This window comes from Myripristis murdjan, chromosome 16 (assembly GCF_902150065.1).
Source record: "Myripristis murdjan chromosome 16, fMyrMur1.1, whole genome shotgun sequence".
NCBI lineage: Eukaryota > Metazoa > Chordata > Actinopteri > Holocentriformes > Holocentridae > Myripristis > Myripristis murdjan.
This window is the reverse complement of record NC_043995.1, coordinates 29498506-29522010: the sequence shown is the minus strand read 5'-3', so window position 1 is coordinate 29522010 and position 23505 is coordinate 29498506. Positions and strand designations below refer to the sequence as shown.

At 45.4% G+C, this 23505-nt stretch overlaps 1 protein-coding gene across 2 annotated transcripts; it reads left to right on the top strand.

The window, feature by feature from the left end:
* The first annotated feature begins 1451 nt into the window (after window positions 1-1451).
* On the top strand, window positions 1452-22704 carry ptpn23a (protein tyrosine phosphatase, non-receptor type 23, a). 2 transcript variants are annotated; one of them, XM_030071845.1, is made up of 25 exons: window positions 1452-1687; window positions 3992-4066; window positions 5858-5985; window positions 6822-6898; window positions 8255-8304; window positions 8386-8517; window positions 8607-8687; window positions 9393-9524; window positions 9716-9763; window positions 10033-10089; window positions 10231-10289; window positions 10400-10479; window positions 11639-11753; window positions 11970-12035; window positions 12839-12984; window positions 13723-14040; window positions 14461-14615; window positions 15314-15645; window positions 15894-18474; window positions 18776-18960; window positions 19708-19812; window positions 19944-20082; window positions 20499-20612; window positions 21101-21127; window positions 21241-22704. In XM_030071845.1, the coding sequence occupies exons 1-25, from the start codon at window positions 1604-1606 to the stop codon at window positions 21862-21864; spliced, it is 5910 nt and encodes a 1969-aa protein (XP_029927705.1). In that variant the 5' UTR covers window positions 1452-1603; the 3' UTR covers window positions 21865-22704. The 2 variants fall into 2 exon arrangements, with proteins under 2 accessions (XP_029927705.1, XP_029927706.1); XM_030071846.1 differs by lacking the exon at window positions 21101-21127.
* Window positions 22705-23505: the final 801 nt, after the last annotated feature.

Genomic DNA, 23505 nt, shown 5'->3' with positions numbered 1-23505 from the left:
CTTTGTAGCGATATTCGCCGTTTTATTGTGAAGGAGCAAATCACCTATGTTCCGATGTTAGTCTTGTCTTTATTTTCGAGCTTGATGCAGACCCGGAGTATAAAGAGCTTATGCTCTGTGTGAGTTGGCGGATTTACTCAAATGTTTTAGAGAGGGGAAAAAAACTGTTTGTAGTGATTTTTATAGATGCATCTGTTCACTATCAATATAATATTCCCCAAAGGACCTTATAGTAGCCATAATAATGCGTCCGCGGTAATAGCCTTAGGTCACACTGTTATTTTTATTTCTTCTAGGATCATTATGATGTTGAATCATCATTCAGCAATCATAAAAACAAGGACATGAGCATAACGCATGAAAAAATGAAATAAGGAAAATATAGCCTATCACAGTAAAGCTCAAGAGCTTGTTTCCATTGTTGTCATTAGTTTTGCTGTTGTGGTGTGTTTGTAGCTACAGTGTCCTTACATGTATTTGACTATTGGACAGCCGAGATCTTTATTGTTCTTTGATTTGTCTTAAAATGAGATCACTCTGAAACAGGATTCAGGTCTAGAAATACATCAAGTCCCGAGTGGCACTCACATCCTACTCATTCAAATCAACCCTTAGATTATAAAAAAGATCATCTTATTTATTTATATATTTATTCTAGTTCGGCTGTGTTAATGCGATTGAGAACCAATCAGTCAATCAGTCAATGCACTTAATATGTCAGTCTGATGCTTGTTTTATTGACTGATGCTGCTTTTAAGGCCTAATTACTGTTTGTATGCCTGTTGCATTTCAATGCTGGGAGCTTCTGCTGTTGCTGATCTTTTTTTTTTTTTTTTTCTTAGTTGCTTGTTACTCACTTGACTACTTGAATGTTGGTGGGCTGCATTAATACACAGTGTTTTCTGTTGTCTGCTTATATATGCATACGTGGCTTAAATTGCAGCACTGTGGAATACTATTACTACTACTACGACTACTACTACGACCACTACTACTGATAATAATAATAGTAATGATAATAATAATAATAATAATAATAATAACAACAACAACAACAACAACAATAGTAGTAATAATTATTAATCTTTCTAATGCTAATGTTTCAAATTATTTATTTTATTGTTTTATTTTTTGCATAGAATACATAATTAAAGGACAATCGAGGCAATTTTTTTTTTTTTTTTTTTTGCACATTGCTTGTTGCACACTGGGTTGTACTTAGATCTTATTCTGTTGTACTTAGATCTTATTTTTTATTTTTTTATTTTTTATTTACTTAATCTGTAATCTGTGGATACTGCTGAAAAACTGCGAAATTCCTGCGGGATGAATAAAGTATCTATCTATCTATCTATCTATCTATCTATGAAAAGACGCAACTTCTAGTAAACATCATTAACTACATGTCCCACAAGCCCGTGCGCGTCGGCGCTTACGTCATTTCCCATCCCTCCCGAGCTTCCGGCCTAAGTGTAAATGGGTACATGACACAGTTGTTTGGGGGATATCTGCGAAAACCTTTAACGTCAACCGAAAACCCGTCGACGCCGCGGTTGAGCTCCTTAGCGGCTAGCAGCCCGGTGTGTGTCCGCCGCAGGCCGCGATGGAGGCGGTCCCCCGGATGCCGATGATCTGGCTGGACCTGAAGGAGGCTGGGGAGTTCCAGTTCAGCCCGTCCGTCAGGCAGGTGAGCTGGGTGGGGAGTGAGAGGAGCAACAGGGCTGAGGTCGGAAGTCAACCAGACGGGGATTATGGACGGGCGGATAACCAAATTAGCCAGCTAATTAGCCAACCAGCATACTAACTGTCACAGTTTGTGGTCGATTCCACAGTTTTTTTGGCCACGGCTAAGTTAGCTAGCTGGCTAACGATAGTTTGTGGAAAAGCTCTTGGACCACCGCCTTTGTTTGCTAACGCCGCTCGGAGCTGCTCGCCATGACACAGGCTAGCGGGTCAAGCTGAAGTTTATATGCACTGGCTGCTCAAAGTTCCCAGTCTAAAGCAGACATTAAGGACCGCTAAGTGTCCCTCACAGCGGGTCTGGCTCCGCAGGGCCCAGCCAGTCTGTCGAGGAGGAAAAACTAAACAGTGAGCTCATCGTCACATGATGCACCTGACTGGAGGAGTTCTGAAATAATGTCTCACTAAGAAAATAATCACCTGTCAATGGCTATATGCGACATCTAAAATAGTCAAAACCAGTGTCTCAGCATGATTTGATATGGAATATAATCATAACAAACTCACGTTCATGTAGGCCTGCGCACTATTCAGTGTTTATATGAAGTACATATTGATATTAGTGCTGGTATGGTGTGTTTATTTCCCCGATTCTATGCTATCACGATTCTTGGGTGCCGATTTAATATATAAGTAGGCCTATTTTGATTCGAGATTATGATTTATTGCCATTTTTGTTTTTTGAATTATCCTCTACTTTGTAGATATAAAGTTCCATAAAGCTGTGATTAATCCTAAATGTCATAATAAGTTTATATATTGATTTCAACTTAAATAAAAATATGGCCTCATTGCAATGAAATGGTCACTATGGGGGATAAAACCTTCACACGTGAATAAAATGTGGCTCATTGAGTTCACAAGAATCTCAGCGTTCCAGTAAAACCCAGTTTATGCCATTTTACAACAGGCCAAAAAAACAAAAAACAAAAAAAAAATACTGCATGGTTTGTTTCCCACACTGCGTGGGACACACCCCTGGTATTTACCAGGAAAAATAAGCATGCATCCTCTTAAGTGCTGGCTCACTGTCATCTTTATCTTTTGCCCCATTTACTAACTAATTTCCCTGATTAGATGTAATAACAGCTCTTTGCCCTCTTGGCCTGGTTTCTTTTCTGGATCAGCCTGGAAGACGAGAGCTATTCCGCAGAGGAATGACGAAATCAGCAACTATTGATTAGATGTAGATGTATTTTCTCCAAACGGAAAATGGCTTTGTAATTTCTTTTAGTTCATCAAAGCCAGCCAGTCTACCCATTTTATTAGCTGCTGCATATAAACCGTCATCAGAACAAGTAAAGGCAGGGATGCAGGAGACTGCCGGTGAGCGTTACTGTGTTTGATTTTTACTGGAGAAAATGTCATGTCAAACTTAATTTCAGTATCAGTAATGTTAGCTCTCTTTCTTATTGGCAAACAGAAATGTCTCTCAGATTATCAGTTAAAATGATCCACAGGTAAATTTTGCATACATGTGATCCACCAAGCAGCGCTGATTCAAATAAGGTACGAGGGGAGATAAAGACACATTTTAGATAGTGGTAGTCAAACCAGGACAATGCCTGTCTTGTCCTTTCTTTGGCCTTGTGACAATCTGCCTGGCGTAATTTCATTATGGCGGACAGGACACGGAGGTACAAGTACGACAATGAGCATGTCTGAGTATTGTGTGGGGTTGTTTACCTTCTGACCTGACGTTAAGTAGCTCGACGCTGATTAGAGCAGCTGATCAGGACGGTGAACGTCTTGGCAAGGCATGATGGGATAGCTCCACAGACTGCAGGGCTCGTGAAAGGCGTGGCTGTCGCTTAAGGCTAAAGATTAGCTCAATGACTAACCAGGGGTCAAAGAGAGGTGAATGAAACAGAGACACTAATAGCACCAATTTCTTGGAAGATACAATTCTGCATATCAGAAAAGTTAAATATGTGTCTACTGTAAAAGCTTTTAGCAAGAAACTGAAAGCCCAAATGTTTCTTTTTTTCCCCAAATAGCTCTTTTAGGAACTCTGTTGCTGGTTTCACAGTTACTTTAAATGACAGCCTTACTAGAAATACCAATTTCATCATCAGCCAAATATTGACACTAAAAACAGCCAATACCGACTGATAGTGATATTCTTTTTAAAGCCGATATTGGCCGATACCAACAGTCTGCCAGTGCACCAGTCCATCCATTATTCACAGTCATTCGCCTTCATGTGGAGGGATTAAAATGCAGTCCTCTGACCAGCTGTTTCATCCCTCAGTTCATCCTGAAGAACTACGGAGAGAATCCGGACAACTACAACGAACAGCTGAAGAAACTGGAGACGCTGCGGCAGGTGAGGTCAAAATCCCTGTCCTGATCCTGCAAATCATTCTCAGGACACAGCGGGGCTATTTTCTTTCCAGTGTGGTCAGAGGTCTATGGCTCCAATTTGTGTTGTTGGTGATGGAGAGGAGTGTCAGCAAAATGACCAAAATATGATTATTTCATGTAAAATTTGTTCAGAAAACCATCTGCCACCAGCTTCTTTTAAGAGCGTTGGCGTTGGTCAGGCTGATTATGGAGCTCTGAATCACTCCTTCGTATAAACAAGTTGGCATTTCCTGATCCTTGTGCCACTGTGGTACAAACACAAGACTGGGCCATGTTGTGAAATCTGTCTGAAGCGGAGATGAAACAGAATAAATTCAGATATCAAAATGATCAGAACCGCCAGATGCTTGTAGCCACAGTCAAGTCGGTGCTTGTTTGGTGTTGACACTGATAATTGGTGGGTGAGATGTTGTGTGGCGGCGAAGTGTGGGTGTAATGAGACGAGTTCAGGTCTGATCAGCACTGAGAGAGAGAGAGAGGGAGCTCTGCACAGCCTCCTGCAGGAGATGTGGAGCTCATTCAACCAAGCGTCTGTGATGAGTTAACCCCGATGACCTCCACAACCCCCTCATCCAACATCCAAACATCTGCATACGTAGCACAAAGGACACTTACAGCACATGAGATCCTGCTGAGTTGCAAACAGAAATCCCAGTGCTTTTTTTTTCCCCCCTGCTGTGCTTTTCTTGTTTCATTTCATAACGGTGATGCAAGTCATTAAATATGTAACACACTTCACTTCCTCCAAATCGTAGTCGTAGGTGTGGGGAGAGGTATGATGCAGCCCTCAGTGTTTGGATGAGCCGCATTATTTAGTAGCATTTATAGTTAGGACTTCTGAATCATAAATCTGAACCGTGCACATGGCGTTGGTTGTAACAAGTAATTACTTGCCTTTTTTGGCAGAATAGTTTTTACTCTCTCTCTCTCTCTCACTCAAACCTGCTTAATTTCTCGTGTAAATGTTTATCCTCTGTGTCAGTCCTGCCAAAGAAGTGTGGGAAAATAAAGTTGTTTAGGCAGACAGCTTGCCCCCTGGTACTTCAGTGTGAAATCCTGCCTCCTCCACCTCCAGCTGAAACCCTCAGTCTTGTTTCAAAACCATGAAATCCATAAAACAAATGGAAGTATTACTAGTGAGTATGTATTAATAATCCATCTGTCTCACCTGTCTTGGTTATTTTGATTCTTGGAATTCACAGACAGGAGTCAGTGAATCCTTCTCCTAATAATTATTATTCCCACCAGCTAATACATGACTAGGTTGTGTGTGTGTGTGTGTGTGGCCTTGATTATAGTCTAGATGTTATTACAACGCCTCTCACTCAGTTATTATTATTATTGACGGCTCCAGCAGATAGTAATGTTTAACAGCTGGGTGATTTTTGTTGCGTTTCCTCTGTAATTTTATGCAGTGATGGCGCTTGGGTGTGATCTTGGCTTCGGTCACACACCCATCCCTGTTCTGCTCCAAGTTCTGGTTCTAGTGGAAAGGTTGATGAGCTAAGAAAAGTCTCTGGAAACTTCATCATGGAAAAAAAAATAAATAAATAAATAAGGGCTAAATGTCTTCTTGTCGTAAAGGGGAGGTTGGGTAAGTAGCAGTTAATTTTAGTGTGTCTGTTTCAGAGGTGGCAATTGTCTCAGTGCAGGGGCGAAACACAGCTGATTGTATACAAAAAGAAACGCTGTCCGTGTGTGTGTGTGTGTGTGTGTGTGTGTGTGTGTGTGTGTGTGTGTTTGTATTTCGCAGAGCTCAGTGAATGTGACGAGGGATTTTGAGGGATGCAGCACACTGAGGAAGTATTTTGGCCAGCTCCATTACCTCCAAAGCCGCATCCCACTGGGACCGGGCCAGGAGGCCGCCGTGCCCATCTCATGGTACCACAACGCACACACACACACACACACACACTCACACAACTAAATGGAAGCAGAACAAAGTGTTCACACAGACCCATTTAAAACCCCGCAGTCCTGACTATCAGTTGCTTGTAGTCTGATCTAGGAGCTGAGGCTTAGCTCACTGTATTTGCTCTGAGGCTTTAAACATTTAATGAACATGGTGGGATTAGAGTGATTTACCAGTGCTGGTCTTTTACTGGATATCTGATGTTAGCCAGTCACATCCACCAGTGACGTGAGGTTCCTTCCTTACAGCAGCTACAGAGAGTCTGTAAATCCAGCAGGGAGATGTTACTGCCTTTGCACATTTTATTTTGTTCATTTAGTCGTTTTAATTCTTACTTATGTAAATTAATTCTTATTTTAAAGGCTTAACGCATCCATACATGAGTATTGCTATCAACTTTCAAAAACCCAAACTGGTTGAAAGTCTAGTACATACACATGGTTTTACAGCAAGAGGCATTACATCTGTTATTCTGATAGGAAAAACACTAAAAAAGACTTTTGATTCCATTGTGTTGTAAATTATGCTGTAAAGAAAGGCCTTCACATTGCCAGTGAGTTTGATGATTTACCATCGTGACATTTATTTCTTTGCTGTGAAGCCGTGTAATTTTTCAAACTTGGATATCTCAGTTTTGAACGACGTTGCTCAACTGCATATACAAATTCACAAGATTGTCTCTGGTTCATGAGTCCTCACACAGTTTGCCTACACACACACACACACACACACACACACACGCCAGCCTTCACTGTATTTTCCTCACATCTGATGTGCTGTTATCTTTCTCCTTCTTTTTGAACAGGACTGAGATCTTCTCTGGGAAAACAGTGACCCATGATGACATCAGCTATGAGCAAGCCTGCATCCTCTACAATCTGGGTGAGTGACGTCATGTGGAGCTTCGACAGTCATTTTTTAAACAGCCCAGTTAATGCAAACTGAAACCGATGAACCACATAAACTCACAGTCGTGGACACATTTTCCAACGTAGGATTCACTTAAAAAGACTTTAAATGATAAACCAAGAGTGAGACAGGCCGGACTCATTTTATTTGCTCAGACTTTAGTTTTTACTCGCTAAATCATAATGACTGTCAGTCCTGTGAGACTTGGTTCCAGTATAGGGCTTACTTTAAAACAAACAAACTCTAACTTAATACACAGCTTAAGCTGAAAAGTTACCTGAAATTCATCACTCAGCATTTCAAAAAGATGAATGCAGTAATTTCTGAATAAAAAGCCTAAACATGCCTGTGCATTTAAATGGTTTTCCATATTAATGTTTACTCTTGTGTTAGCATTCATTTCAGAAACAGGGGTAGATGTCTCATCAAAATGAACCCCTTCAGCTGTAGTGCTTGACATGAGCATAAAAATCCAGGCCAGTGCGCTGATTCATGATTAAGCCATACTATTTATGTTGCTATTAATATACAACAGTTGGTAAGGCATGAGGGCGCTACATGACTAGATGCACACTCTAGCTATCCTTGTGTAAAGCACTCTCAAATGCATTTTATATGAAGTATAAAGTGTATGTGTAAAGTTGTGTTTGAAAAAAAAAAAATAGAAACAGCCATTGCCTTGTAACTGCTGTATCACCATCATACCCATAATTACTGTAAAGAATGCACTCTAGTTCTTTTAAAACTTAATTTAATCTTTCAAACTTGTTCTGGGCTACATGAGAGCTCGCTTAGTTTGTATAAAGACAAATTGCTTGTTTGTTTGGTTTTTTTTGGGTAGTATTTCCGTTTACCACAGTCATTTTTTGTCTGTAAATCTCAAATGATGTCTTAGACAACTGCAACTGGGTTTTTGTGAAACTTTGGAGAAAAATGCATCACGACATTGCATAATGGCATTTGCAAAATTGTGCTCTATACATGAGAATTCAGAGTAGACTGTGTTCATATTTTAAGGAGCAACATTGTTGTTGATTTTGTGCAAACTCATTTCGAGGAAGGACCGCTCCTGGCAGATGTGGTTTTAAATTGAACTGAAGGCTGCGGTGTTGGGGTGGCCCAGTTGAGCCACCTCAATTGTGGTATCTAGCAAAGCAAAAATGCCTTGCAATAATCATTTTAAAAGTAAACTAAGGTTGCATGGTATAACACAGTGAGCTACAGAGAGGTGCAGAGCATACAGGTACCTAGCTGCCAAGCTGGAGTGAATCTATTACTAAAACTAACAAAACCTTCAAGTCTAAATGAAACTCTGTTGATTTCCTGTAGGGGCCCTGCACTCCATGTTGGGAGCCATGGATAACAGGGTGTCTGAGGAGGTAACACACACACACACACACACACACACATAACCTTATATGCCCCCACAGCCCCCCACTCACCCCTCGCTCTGTGTCCAGGGGATGAAGGTGTCGTGCACACACTTCCAGTGCTCGGCGGGGGCGTTCTCCTACCTGAGGGATCACTTCAGCCACAACTTCAGCGTGGACATGAGTCACCAGATCCTTAACCTCAACATCAACCTTATGCTGGTAGCTACCACACACACACACACACATGCATACATATTCATACCCACTGATGATAATGTTATTTCCCATCCGCCCGTGTGTGTCCCCAGGGCCAGGCTCAGGAGTGTCTTCTGGAGAAATCCATGCTGGACAACAGGAAGAGTTTCCTGGTTGCCCGCATCAGTGCTCAGGTCAGCTTTCTACTTTCAAATATCATCAAATTCAAAATATGTCATGAAGTTTTTACATGGCAACATCAAATGTTGTCATCCACGGGCTGCAGTGGCTGGTGGATCAGAAACCGCCACAGCAGAGCCTCCAAACGACGACCAGTTAACCCTCACAGTTTGCAGAAACAAGCAAAATTTTACCAGTATTTGACTGATCACTGTTGTTAATTTTGATGCAGTGTTTTTATGAGAAAATATATTGTACTAGGCAAATATATAACACATTCTCATAGGCTGAGTTAAACATCAGTGGGTGGAGTCAAAGAATCACTTTTCAGAGTCAAAATATAAATAAAAATCAAAGTCAGTAACTTGTTTTTTTCATTCCTCCTTGGCCATGATGATGTTAATCTAACCAGCAGCTAACCAGCCAAACTAGATAACTGGGTATGGCTTGATTGCTTTTATCCCAGTTAGCAGCAAGAGGGGATTAACTCAGCCAGTGAGATTATTTCTGTCTCTGACAAATGTTTGTATTCTAAAACTCAGTACACATAATTAAGCACTTTCATAAAACACCAGATTGCTTGGCTGAAACTGCTTGTTGTATAACTTTAGGAAAGAAGGTTTGTCCTGTTGGCAATGCTCTTATGTGGTAGAGAGAGAACTCAGACCATACTGGTGTGTGTATGTGCGTGCGTGTGTGTGTGACTGTGGCCGCTGCAGGTAGTGGATTACTATAAAGAGGCCTGCAGGGCCCTGGAGAACTCGGAGACGGCCTCCATGCTGGGAAAGATCCAGAAGGACTGGAAGAAACTGGTCCAGATGAAGATCTACTACTTTGCTGCTATTGCACATGTGAGTCCAGTGGAAGGGAATGACCGTGAGAGTGTGTGTGTTTGTGTGTGTATGAATGTGTGTTGCAGAGGTGGTTTGCAAATAAGAAATGTTAGCTGTTGATTTGACTATTGAGATACACACACACACACACACACACACACACACACACGGCTGTTCTTTATCTCAGTCGTTTTTTTTTCTCCCCACAGCTCCATATGGGGAAACAAGCCGAGGAGCAACAGAAGTATGGAGAGCGGGTAGGTCCAAATTTAATGCACAGGATTTTTTTTGTCCATCTATTGTCAGACTGCTGTGGACGCTTGACCCTTGACCCTTTCACTGCTGTTACTTCAGTTTTGCTCATAGGAATTTAAGCTCATTCTGCTGTTTTGGATGAGGGAAAGTGAGCTAAGCTAATAATTATAATTTCCAACATTTTTCTCACTTCTCTCGACGTTTTACCTCTCCCACTTCCCTTAATTTCAGTCTGTTACCTACTTGGCTTTGGGTTTTCTGTTTCTCACAGTTGGCCTACCTGCAGAGCTCCCTGGACAAACTCAATGAAGCAGTGAAGCTGGCCAAGGTAAAAGTGCAGTCACCTTCCAACTCGTGAATAAGATCTTTTCAGAGTCACTGCAGCCTGACAGTGTGTGTGTGTGTGTGTGTGCGCGTGCATGTGTGTGTGTGTTCCTGAAATCTCTGCTGTTCATCTCGGTTCAACCAGGGTCAACCTGACAGCGTGCAAGAGGCCTTGAGATTCACCATGGACGTTATTGGGGGAAAGTGAGCAAAACTCCTGGAATCATCACATAAGTAAAATAGTGCAGCTTCTATATTTAGATTTAACAATATTGCAGATATTTTAAAATGTCCTGTTTAACTTTTCCTCACAGGTTTAACTCTGCCAAGAAGGACAATGACTTCATCTATCATGAGACGGTCCCTTCGTTGGAGACACTAGCCTCAGTCAAAGGTAACACGAGTTTCCATGTAGAGCTTACATCCCACATCCACTCAGTGCCTTTTTGTCATAATGAGTGTTTTACATCAGGCAGGAGAGTTCAGTGCATTGCCCGACTGCCATCTTGGATCCAACCAGCTTAGTTGTGTTTGCTGATTTCTTCTGATTAGTGGGATTTTTTTCAGCCTTTTTTCCTATCAAATCTCAGCAGCGAGGCGCAGACAGACCACAGCAAGGCGGCTGTGAGAGCAGGGGAGTTGAGAGGAGAGCTGGCTTCAGGCTGCACTACGAACAACATCTGCATCTGTTTCTTATGTATATAAATGATGTGACGTCTCCTTCTGTCGGGCCATCTGCTTCCACGTCTGAAAACAGACAATATGTGTCAGTGTGCCAGTAAAACAATGGCGGCGCGCATAGACGCAGCGGCTACAGCTCTCCACTCTCGGTGCCGTATTATATGTTTTTGTATGTGTGAACGGTTGTGTTTTTAGCTTAAAACACCACCTTATGTTGGGCAATGTACGCCTACAGTCGTCAGCACCTTTTGAGCTTGGGACTGTGCTGCGAGGTACCAATTTCGCCGGACTTTCATCGCTGCCAGGACATTCCGGAGGACGCCGTTAGAACACCGGGGTCTCCGTGGATAGTTCTTCCCAGTGACAAGTCCAGGAGGAAACGTAAACAAGCAAAGGAAACAACAGTTATCAGGACCTTTTGAGCTTGGGATTGCGCTGCGGGATGCCAATTTCACCGGACTTTTGTCGCTGCCAGGACATTCAGGAGGACGCCGAGGCTGCAGGGCCGGCGCGTTGACACGGCTGAAAGGACAGCCCTTTGGGCCGCCGCCTCCCAGCATTTTCCAGCACCAGGTCCATGGCGAACACGGGATGACGAACTGTGCTTGCACATCCAACAAGTGTTTCCGTGACTGCTGCATTTTTTCTGATAGCAGAGACATGGCTGCAGCCATCTATTACTGGACTTGGCTATTCAACTAGCAAGATGCACGATGCTTTCTATTCTCCCCTGCACCGAAAGGACTGAGCCCTAATTTCGTTGCATTATTATACGTATATGATTGTGCAATGACAATAAAAATCTATCTATCTATCTGTCTATCTATCTATCTATCTATCTATCTATAACAAACTGCTCTGCACCCGCCTAGGCGCCCCGCTGGTGAAGGCTCTGCCAGTCAACCCCACCGACCCCAGTGTGACCGGACCGGACCTGTTTGCCAAGCTGGTGCCCATGGCCGCCCACGAGGCCTCCTCTCTGTACAGGTACCTGTGAACGTGGCAGGAGCCCGGTTCATATCAGACAGTCAGTGGGCGTTTAAAGTTAAAAAGACACTGTAACCTGGTTATGCTAGGGATATGCAAGGATTGAATGTGTGTGAGATTGATGCTGATTTAAGATTTAAGTTTGCTCAGCCCACATGTCCTGCATAAATAAAGGTAAAAAAGATCTGTGGTTATGGTTTCCTCTCTGTTTTGCAGTGAGGAGAAGGCCAAGCTGCTGAGAGACATCATGGCCAAGATTGACACCAAGAACGAGACACTAGAGTAAGTTGATATTGTGTGTGTGTGTGTGTGTGTGTGCTTTGCACAAGGCAAATTATGATACAGTCACATGCATAAAAACCAAAATTTACTAAGTAGTTTCTAAGTAGTTTGCTCTTAAGGCATCAGCACACATGGCAGTGTGTCACACAATGCTGACACACACTGTTGCTCAACAATCCGCCTCAACACTGCTGAATCAGTTACACAGGAACTTTTTGTTGGCAGGAACCATTAAAAAAAATTTCCAACTCTTTGTGAATCTGTTTCCTGCCACACAGTTACCTAACATATCATACCTTTAAATCTGCAGCTCTTACACTAACAGTCTTCATTAAAGGGGAAATCCTCTCAAATGCAAGACTGAGATGTGTAAAAGCAAGAGGCTATTACTTCCTTTTAAATCTCAGCCTGGTTATGACTGGATATACCTGGAAAGTTTGTAACCTGAACATTTGTTACTTTACATAAAACATATATAACTATACATACACATTAATCAGTAAAAAATGATAGTTGTCATTCTGATCATGTTTTTAGTGTTTTTATTTAGTTTTGTGGTTTGGAAGTAAAGGGAGACAGAATGGTGAAGAATTATATCTGGGCACAGAACACACAGACGCAAAACATCCTCAGTTGGTTTCGTCACTCAGACTGTCCCTAAATAAGGGGAAAATGGGAACTGTCTTTGCAAAAACCCAGCATTTTGAAGCTTTTCCACACTTCAGTGCCAGTTCGGAGCTTGAAAAGTAAAGTAACTGGCACAGTGCAGATTGAGCTAACGGGTCTTGTCTCTCTTCTTGCAGGCAGTTCATGGACTCTCTGGGCCTGGAGCCAGAGTCTGTGGACAATCTGGACATGTACAGCCACATCCCCACTGTCCTCATGGAGAAGTGTGCTGCGCTCAGCGTCCGGCCTGACACCGTCAAGAGCCTCATCCAGTCCATGCAGGGTCAGCAGCACACACACACACACACACACACAAACACACACACCCAGAGAGACGAGGTGCTGGCAGAAAGAGAGAGCGAATCCCTTTTAGATCAATATAGTGTCGGAGTAAATGAAGGATGAATGTGCTGTTGTGGTGCAGAGACTTGCTGTTCTATCTGTGAAAGCATGTGCATTTAGAAAGATTGCATGGAGTTTTCCTTTCCAGTCATCAGTCAAAAAGTAGGCCTGCTGTCTCTGTATTTTTCTCATTTTATGAATTATTGAATTTCAGTCAATAGCCTTCAATTTTCTCATACTGCAGCTTTTCTGCTGCTGCGCTCATTGTGAGAAGCTCTGAAGAAGAGCATCAGCTGATTGCCTAAACTGTCGGTGAATCTATTGCTGAAATTATTAGTCAGTTAATCAGTTGGCGGATCAACAGAAAAATGTTTTTGATTATTGTGTAATTGTTAAAAAAATACTGAATAAACCAAATAAAAATGCCAAACATTTTCTGGTTACAGCCTCACAAAATCCTGAGATTTGCTCACTTTTCTGTTTCATATCATCATAAACCTTATTTGAGCTCTGATAACTTTGGCATTTGTCATTATTCTTAATATTTGATAGATGAAATGATCAAATGAATACTCAAAAAACAATCAATAGAACGATAAACAGTGACAGTAACTGTTAAATTACACATCAGATCTCTAATAATAATCAGTGTAAATATTCCCTTTCCTTGCATCTGCAGTTCTCTCAGGTGTCTTCACTGATGTTGAAGTCTCCCTGAGGGAAATCAGAGATGTACTGGAGGAGGACGAGGCGGGGGTGCGTGCCCTCCAGGAAGTGGCTGGTCCCACAGCGGCCGAGGTGCATCCCGCGGCCCAGGCCCAGGCCTTGGCCGAGATCCGTAGGGACCTGGAGAAGTACATGGAGGCGCACGAGAAGGCCAGTTTCACCAACACAGAGCTCCACCGCGCCATGAACCTGCACATCAGCAACCTGCGGCTGCTGGGGGGGCCGCTGGAAAGCCTGAGGGAGGCCCTGCCCCGGCCCCAGCTCAGTGAAGGTGAGCGTGTGAAATGCTGCATTTCTGTGCTGTGTCTGTACATTTGAAAAGAAACCCGCAAACTGCATAAAAACTTTGATTGTTGCAGAAAACAGTACAACCCAGCAGCTACTGCAGCCCGTAACATGCTGTCCCCGAATAAGCCAAAGGAATGGGAGCTTACTTTGTCATGTAGAACTTGCTGAATTCTACATGACAAAAAAAAATGTCAGTCTGTGAAAGTTTAAGAATTTCTTTAATTTCTGTTGACTTTGCTTTTACATGGACCAGTTTGATATTTTAAAATATGAAATTGAAATGCTTGTGGAACTTTGTATCAGTAATCTAGATAAAAACTCCAAGACTCTTTGCTATCATTACTCATCATAGGGTTCTTCTTTTCATTAGAGTGAAAATGTCATGCTGTGTGTGTGTGTACAGAGGAGGTGGCGGGGCTGCAGTGTATGAAGCGTATCCTGGGGAAGGTGCAGGAGATGAGGGAGCAGAGGAGCTCCCTGGAGAAGCAGCTTCGCGAGCTCATCCAGCAGGATGACATCACCTCCGCCCTCGTCACCACCGACCGGGCTGACATGAAGGTACGAGGCTGCTCATAACATCAACAGCACACAACTTCTAACTAGAAACAAGAGAAATGAAAACTGAAATGAATAGTTTTCAAAATTAAAAAAAAAAGTCCTCGGTAGTTTCAGTTCATCATAGAAGTGAAACAGACATAATCTACTTTTGTGAGTTAAAGTTTAGTATCAGGCTGGTACATATGTAGCATGAGTGAGCATGATACAAGGCCTAAAAGTACTGTATCTTAGAAATACCAAAAATGCGAAAACTTCCTAAATTACCTAATTATAACATCTTGAAAATATTAAAATTTTTAAATAGAGTAAATAGGCTTTTTTTTAGGGTAATTATGATAATTGGACATTGTGTCCCTATACATGTAATTTCCTGCTGTCATTTTTCATACTCTGCCCATTTAGTGATAATTCAGAATTTTAGCCATGGTCGATCATAAATAGTCAATTTTTGCCAGTTTTTGTTTTCCGTAGTGGTTTTAAATCTGTTTCTAGTCCAGTTTGAGATACAATTAAAAAGGTGTAGAAGTGTTCAAAGATGTTCTGCAGTGTTGGATATTAGTCTGTGATGATGAACAAATGGCACTTTGCAAATCGTTTTTTTTTTCAGCAGTGCTAAAATGTTCTTTGTTTCATCCTTTTTGAGTACAACTGTCTTTTTAGATTGTGATTAATACATGAGGAAAACTGTGTCTTTTCAGCGTTTGTTTGAGGAGCAGCTGAAGAAGTATGAGCAGGTGAAGGTGTACATAGACCAAAATCTAGCAGCCCAGGAAAACATCCTGAAGGCCTTAACTGAGGCCAATGTGCAGTATGCCTCAGTCCGCAAGGGCCTGAGCCAGACAGAACAGCAGTGGAACAACACTGTCCAGATGCTGGTGGCCTCCTACGAAGCCTATGAAGACCTGATGAAGAAGTCGCAGGAGGGGAAGGAGTTCTATGATGACCTGGAGGCTAAGGCGTCTCGCCTGCTGGAGAGGGCCAAGACCCTGTGTCAAACCAGAGCAGAGGAGAGGAAAACTGTCCTGGACAGGTAAGGAAGAAACTGACACTTTTTAATGCTGTTATTATTCTATTAAAAACTCTGTGAACTTCAATGAATGAAGTCTGTGACAGCTAAATCATTTTTACTTTACTTTGTAATATTCATTTTTAGAAGTATATATTTAAAGATCATAAGGTTCATTGGAACTGAAGTAAAATTGACCATTTTCTCAGACTTCCCTGTTCAAATGGAAAGACTTGTGCCCACATGACCTCTTTCATGTTTGTCCTGCTCAGAGAGGCTCAGAAGAAGCCTCCCGCACGGCCCACGGCAGCCAAGCCCTCCCTGCAGCCAAAGGGATCAGATGCTGACTCAGCCAACTCTAGCCTGGAGGACCCCGAGCTGGCCCAGCTCAGTGCAGCCATCCTGGCTCTAGGGGGTGACCTTCCTGAAGAGCTCCGCAGCCTCCCACCAGACATCCCCTCCCTCCCCACCACAGCGGCTCGTCTGCCTGGCCCTGAGGCCTTCCTTCCACCTAGTGCCAACCTGGGTGGCAGCAGCTCTCTGCCTTGGCCTGGAGCTCCAGCTGCTGGTCTTCCTCGCTTCCCTGCCAACCTGCCCCCTCCTGAGCTCCTGGCACGGATTGCTCAGTTTCCCACATCTGGGGCTATAGCAGGACAAGGACCCCTGCCACGTGGACCCCTCCCTCAGATGCCCCCCCAGATGCCCCGACAAATGCCACCTCAGGTGGCAGTTTCAGGTTATGGGCCACCTGCTCCCCAAGCCCCCCCGGCTGGTCCCGTGGCTCCTGCCCCTGTGCGGCCCTCTACCACCACTGTGGACAGTATCCAAACCCCAATCCCCAGCTATGCCTCAACCCCACGCCACCCCGTGCCACCCGCAGTTTCCACTGGCTATAATGTGCCCCCACAAATCGCAGCTTATCCCCAGTTCATACAACAACCAGGGATGCCCATGCAAGGCCCAGGCCAAGCCCCTCCACCCCCACAGCAGCCACAGCAGCAGCCGTATCCTCAGCCCACTAGGCAGCCGTTGCCTCAGGGGTACCAAGCTGGCCCTCGACCTCTTCCTGGCCCTCGCCCCCCTCCCCAGGCCCAGCAGGGCTACCCACATGGGTACATGCCCCCACAGCAGGCACCAGGCATGCCTCCCCAGTATCAGCAGACATTCCCTGGTCAGCCTCAGCCACATCAACAACATGGCTACCAGCCCCAGCCTCAGATACCCCAAGGCTACCAGCCTCCACAGGGCTACGTCCCCCAGCAGCACCCTCAAATGATGCCAGGCTCTATGCCAAGGCCTCCTCAGGGCCAGATGCCTCCTCACACTACACACCCTCAGATGCCCCCCACATCTCAGACCATGCCCCCTTCATCCCAGCCCTATCTACACCCTGCCAACCAGCAGATGCCACCTGGGCTCCCACACCAACACATGTTGCCACAGCAGCAGCAAATCCTAGTGCACCCCAGTGCCCAGCAGAGGCCCCCCCATCCACATCAGCAGATGCAAATGCCACCTGGTCCCAGACCACAAATGCCCCCCACAAGTCAGCCAGTGGCACCTGTCTCTCAAAATTACATGCCACCTACAAGCCAGCCCATTCCTCCCGCCCTCCACCCACAGATGCCTCCTGTCTCACAACCTCATATGGCCCCTGGACCTCAGGCCCTCATGCCAAGGGGCCCCATGACACAGATGCCCCCCAGTGCCCTGCCATCGCAGCACCACCCTCACCCTGGACAGCCCACCATGCCCCACATGCCCCAACAGCCCATGCGGATGCCGAGCCAGCCCCAGGTGCCACCCCCTCACTCAGGGGCAGTGTGCTATCCTGGAGGAGCTCCAGTGATGCCTCAGCAACCTCTGGCGCCACAGCCAGTACCGTCTCAGCAGCCTCAGGCTCCTCTCTCCATGGCCCATCCGCAGCCCCCTCCAACCTCCACCATGTACCCTGCAGCTCCAGGGGTTAATGTACCTCCAGGTGCCTCACAGCAACCCACTGCCATGGGCCCACACGGCCCACAGGTTCCCCCTGCCCAGCACATGATCCAACCGTCACCTGCAGGTTCTTTGGGGGCTCAACCACCCAACACAGTCCCTCCCTCCCCCTCACCTTCTCCCTCCCCCTCACCCTCTCCAGGCCCTACCTCTCTTGCTCTCACCCCGCAGCAGAGACCCACCCCAGCCCCCACCCCTGGAGGCACAGCGCCCCCTCCTCTCCCCTCTCCCTCTGCTGTCTCTCCCTCTACATCGCTGTTCCAGCGCCAGAACTCCAGCACAGACGACCTGCTCTCCTCCAGCCCGGAGAGCCAGCCTGGAGGCCCCAAGGCCCCCACCAATGTCCTCCAACCTACCAAAGCTGACCCACAGGATGGGGAGCGCCGCAAGAAGAGCTCCCAGGGGGTCCTCCTTATCCAGGGCGACCCATACCAAGCTCCTGAGCGTGTCGCCCGCCTCCATGGCGAACTTGAACGTTACCGGGCCCAGGTAGAATCCCTGGAGCACCCCTCTGAGAGCGAGGGCGGCCTGTCGGTGCTGGATGCCCGCTGGAAGGAGCTCCAGGACCAGCAGGAGAAGGATGCGCGGCAGCTTTCCATCGCCATTGCCCGGTGCTACACCATGAAGAACCGTCATCAGGATGTCATGCCTTACGACGTCAACCGGGTGGTGCTGCGTTCGGGCAAAGATGACTACATCAACGCCAGCTATGTGGAGGAGCTGTCGCCATACTGCCCTCGCCTCATCGCCACACAGGCTCCGCTCACCGGCACAGCAGCAGACTTCTGGCTGATGGTGTATGAGCAGAAAGTGTCGCTGGTTGTCATGCTGGTCTCAGAGCAGGAGCTGGACAAGGTACTGACTTTACTAGTGATAAAATGTAGAAGTGATAAAAATCCTGAAAATGAATGTGAGGGTGAGGAAATAAACATAAAAATAATGAGTTATTAAAAAAAACGTGCAGTAGGCGGTCCACTTTTTGTTATATGGAGATGGACCAATGACAAATCTTGCATTCTTTTTATTGACAAAGGATGCCATCTGTTTTTTCTTTTTATGGTGTTATTCAGATTTTTTTCTAAATGACAATTCAGTTTTCTAGTTTTTGTTGTATTATTCCAATTTTTTGCATTCCCTGTCTCTCCCGCCCTCCCAGGGAAAGGTTCTGCGTTATTTCCCAACGGAGCGTGGCCAGCAGCTCTCTCAGGGGCCAATCACACTCAGCCTGACCACGCAGAAGACCACGCCCACTCACGTGGAGCGAATGATCAGTCTGCAGTACCGCGACCAAAGCCTGAAGCGCACCGTCGTCCATCTCCAGTTCACCTCCTGGCCGGAGCTGTGAGTCCTCACATTTCCACTTGTTGCTGTAACTGACGTCTCTGATCAGCAGGTGTCATAAATACACCTGAGCACCTGATCACTGAGTAACTGGTCAAATGTACACACCTTCACACCTATATAGTTTTTCTGTCTTTCCTGTTCAATTGTCCAGTTGTCCAGTTGTCCATTGTCCACGGGGTCTTAAAAAGTCTAAAAAAGTCTTGAATCAGAAAATCAAATTTTAAGGCCTTAAAAAGACCTAAAATTCACTGAATTTATGTCTTAAATAATTTTAAATAGGTCTTAATTTTCATAAGTCCGTAAAGCTACCTCAAATGCTAAATGAAAAGCTCCCGGAACAATTCATTATTATATTATGATTACAGCGATAGTAACACCATAGCTCTCTGAATGCAAATTTAGCCAGGCCTTGCTTGACAGGCCTGAAATTGGCGGGAAGAAATCTGGGTGGCACAACCCCTCCAGTCGTTTCACCTGCACCTGCACCACCAAGAAAAAAATTATTAAAATCATGCAGATTTTAATAAAATAATTTTGTTTTCAAGTAATTTTGTGACTGCATTTTTTAATGTTTTTTACGTCGTGACATAGGTATTAAATTTCATTCATAATGGTCTTAAAAAGGTCTTAAAAAGTCTTACATTTTATTAGGTGAAACCTGCAGACACCCTGTATTAGTTGGTAGTAGTAGTTATCAGTGAAGGTTTGTCTAACCCAGCTGTCGTCTCTTCTCATTTCTGCCAGAGGTCTTCCTGACAGTAAGAGCAACCTGCTGCGTTTCATCCAGGAGGTCCATGGTCACTACCTCCACCAGAGGCCCTTACACACACCTGTCGTGGTGCACTGCAGGTGAGTGTGTTCAATTTGCACTCTAAAATCAAGAATGGCATCAGCGGTTATTCTTTTTTTGGACACCCAGACATTTTAGTGTTGTTAGGTGGAAGTGTGTTAACTGATGTGTGTAAGCTGGTCTGTTTCAGCTCGGGCGTGGGACGCACCGGCGCCTTCTGTCTGCTGTACGCAGCTGTGCAGGAGCTGGAGGCAGGAAACTGCATCCCAGACCTGCCGCTGCTGGTGAAGAAGATGAGACAACAGAGGAAGAACATGCTGCAGGAGAAGGTCACACACACACACACACACTCACACGCACAATAAATCTGAACAGTTTAATGAAGTGGAGCTTGTGTTGAGTATTATTTATTTGGTGACTTTAAATCTGCTCTAGCTGAGATTTTAAAGGTGTTGAAGTCTTGTGGTTTTAAAATCTTTTAGACCCAGAAAACGGACGACAAAATAAAACAATGCTTTGTGTCCATGACTCTAGTGGAAAAAGTCTTACTTTAATCTTATTTTAAATCTAATAATTAGAGTCATCCTGATGTGATTAGAAAATGGCAAGTCAAACCAGTCTTGCAGTACATTACAAATGGAATTGTGTCCTGTGAATTGCAATTTAGTCAGTTACCCCCCACGATGAATAGATGATCAGTTTTACAAGCCGTCATATTAAAATGCTCCTTTCTGTCTGTCTGCAGCTCCATTTGAAGTTCTGCTATGAGGCGGTGTTGAAACACGCCGAGCAGGTCCTGCAGCGCCACGGCATCACGACCGCCACCTGCAGCAAGAACACCAACTCTGCAGCCGCCAAGGTTAGAGGAGTTTTAGGAACGTGGTCACCTGCTCCTCTTTTAGACCCCAACCCGCCCTCAGAGCACAGCTGTAGCATCAGCAGCAAAAACACTAGACCTGTTCTTTGACTTAGTTCACATATAAACGGCTTGAAAGATGCTTTTAGCCACATAGCAGCTTGGGATGGTGAGTAATGCAAAGACCATGATTTGCAAAGGCTAGAGTGCAAAATTTGACACTTCCACCATCCAGATGTTGGTGTATTTTGGCCAGAGAGTCTGTCTACTTCAATGTACCTTACATTACCAGTACATTGAGAGGCACTATAATTAAAAAAAAAAGTGAATTTTGATTCCCAGGTACTCTGATTTCCCAGCTGCTGTTCCAGTGGTAAAAGTTTAGATCTTAGATCTCATCTCTTCCCTGGTAGCTGCACTCATTTCAACACATTTTCTTTATCTGACCTCTAATGTTGTATTTGTCCACCTCATGCATGCCTGAGTGTTAGGAGTTCTGCGAGTCCTGGTCAGACGAGGTATTTCTGTCACCATCAGAAGAGCTTTAAGAGAAAGAGGAAGTTACTTTTCTTGTGTTGCGAGTTTAATTTTATCTGAGCCTTTTTCTCTTTTCTTCACCTTTTCCCTGCAGCCTTACTCCAGACAGGAGTCCCAGCAGGACATCGTCCTCGGAGGCGACATGCCCATCAGCTCCATCCAGGCCACCATCGCCAAGCTCAGCATCCGGCCCCCCAGCGCCACCGACCCAGCCATGGACGCCGGCGCCCCCTGTGGCCCGGAGGATCAGGCTTTCTCCACCTCACCTGACCTGTCTGTGGTGGGCGACCTCCAGCCGCCCGAGGACGCCTCACCACTTGCAGACCTCCCACCTCCCTCCTCCTCCTTCAGCCCGCCACTCTCCTCCCCGTCCTCCTCCCCCACCAAGGTCCACTCTCCTCCGCCTAACGGCATAGATGCTGCCCCGCCTTGCTTGCCCCCCGAGGCCAACCACCACCCCGAGGCGGCGCCCAGCGTCAGCCCACCTCCTCCGGCTGTCGCTCCCTCCTCTGCACCGGCCCCCTCGTCCCTGGAGCTGCTGGCCTCCCTGACGCCTGAGGCCTTCTCCATGGAGGGAGGCGGCAAGGGGAAGCAGCGGGTGACCAAGCAGAGCTTCCTGCAGCCGGCCGAGGGTCAGGGCCTGCAGGGCACCAGGGAGGAGGGGGGAGACGACCCCCTCAGCAGCCTCGACCCCCTCTGGAGCCTCAACAAGAGTTGAGAGCGGCCTGCTGCCTTTTTTTATTTTCTTCTGTTCTCTCACTTTATCAACCTTTCAGCCGTCAGCGGGAGGCCTGTAGCACTTTCTAATCCGACTCTAAAGAATTACACAACACTGAAGCCTGGACGGGACGGCACGGGACGGGACGGGACGGCACGGGACGACAAGCGAAGACATTTTAACGGTGTTGATTACCAAGACAGATGGTAGGGGGTTTGGTTTTGGAGTTGGATGCATTTGTCCCACTTTGGGGGTGGAATCCTTCTCTCTCTCTCACACACTCTCACCCCCTTCCCCCCTTCATCACCTGTGGCCTGCGCTTCTGGGACCAAATCACTGTGCACTCGTCTGTCTGTATCCGTTTAGCCCCCCTGTCACTCTTTGCCGCTTTCTCTCTCTCTCTCTCTCTCTCGCTCTGACATGGATGGAATCCCTTGTGCACTTCCTGCCCCAGACCCCGGCCACTCCAGCATCGCAATCCCAGCATGCACTCCACTGTCCTTGCTCCTTTCACAGGCGGTTGTCATGGCAATGGCAGGCTGCAGCGGCGGCGGCAGTGTCTGATGATTTTTTTTTTAAACTGGAAGATGGGATTACACTAAGGCGACACTTAGAGATGCAGGCCAAAGACTGGGAGGCAGAGCTTGGAGGAACTGGGCGGAGCTTCCTGGGAGTCCACCCCCCCCCCCAACCCCAAGTCAATCTACAGTATGTATAGCTCCGTCGCTATAGTAACACAGAGCAGAATACAAATCAGCACAGCTAAACAAGTTGATTATTTTTCTTTCCTGTCTGTAACACTGTAAATATCTTAAATTAAATTAGAATATTCCAACTGTCTTCTTGGTGGTAATTTTTTTTTCCACTACCATTCCTAAGCAGGATTATACAGGATAAAAATCTAAAATAAACCCATTAGACAAAACTGCTGCAGTATCAAAGCCTCTTTATTTGAAAATTAGTACAAAGTTTTGCACCTGTTACAAAATAGTAAATAACATTAGTTTCCTCCACCACAGCCTGCGTACCTGGTAGCCAGCAGAGGGGGAGAGGAGCAGACATGGGGATTCACACACTTCAGGTTCAAAAGACATGAAAGAGATCAGATTTTAACTCTTTGCAGCACAGCTGATTTTCTCAGCAGCGTCTAAACAACCTGTCGAGGCAGCCAGGAGAAGATCACATGAACCGCAAAGAGTCACAAACTAGTTTTTTTTTTTTTTCCTGTTCTTGTTGGGAAGCAGACGTAAACACAGTTCCTCTCTCTGGCCTGACTCTCCCCTCTGAAAGGACAAAACGACAGAGAGGCGGCATCCCGGGTCTTTCCTCAGACTCTTGATATAGTAGTGACATCTGGATGAATGATAGAAACTGCACGAAAAGGTATGATTGAAGTTATGATGGATTGCTGTTAGCAGAGCTTTGTCTTCAGGGCAAAAAAAAACAAACAAAAAAAATGATTTGAAGATCGGGGCAGAACTGTATTCATTACATGACAAAGACAGCAGTGTGTGGATATTGATTGTTACATGGATAAAGTCCATAGGTGATGTATTACAACATTCCTAAGAGGCCAAGAATCAATTTGTAATTACCTCCTACACCCTCCCTCCCTCCCTCCCTCCACAAAGGAAATAAGAT

What these genes read in the sequence shown, in the direction of transcription:
- ptpn23a (XM_030071845.1), top strand. Translation starts at nt 1,604, where the DNA reads ATGGAGGCGGTCCCCCGGATGCCGATGATCTGGCTGGACCTGAAGGAG. An exon ending in CCTGTCGTGGTGCACTGCAG is followed by an intron (nt 19,813 to 19,943) that starts GTGAGTGTGTTC and finishes GGTCTGTTTCAG; the next exon opens with CTCGGGCGTGGGACGCACCG. An exon ending in CCAACTCTGCAGCCGCCAAG is followed by an intron (nt 20,613 to 21,100) that starts GTTAGAGGAGTT and finishes CCTGAGTGTTAG; the next exon opens with GAGTTCTGCGAGTCCTGGTC.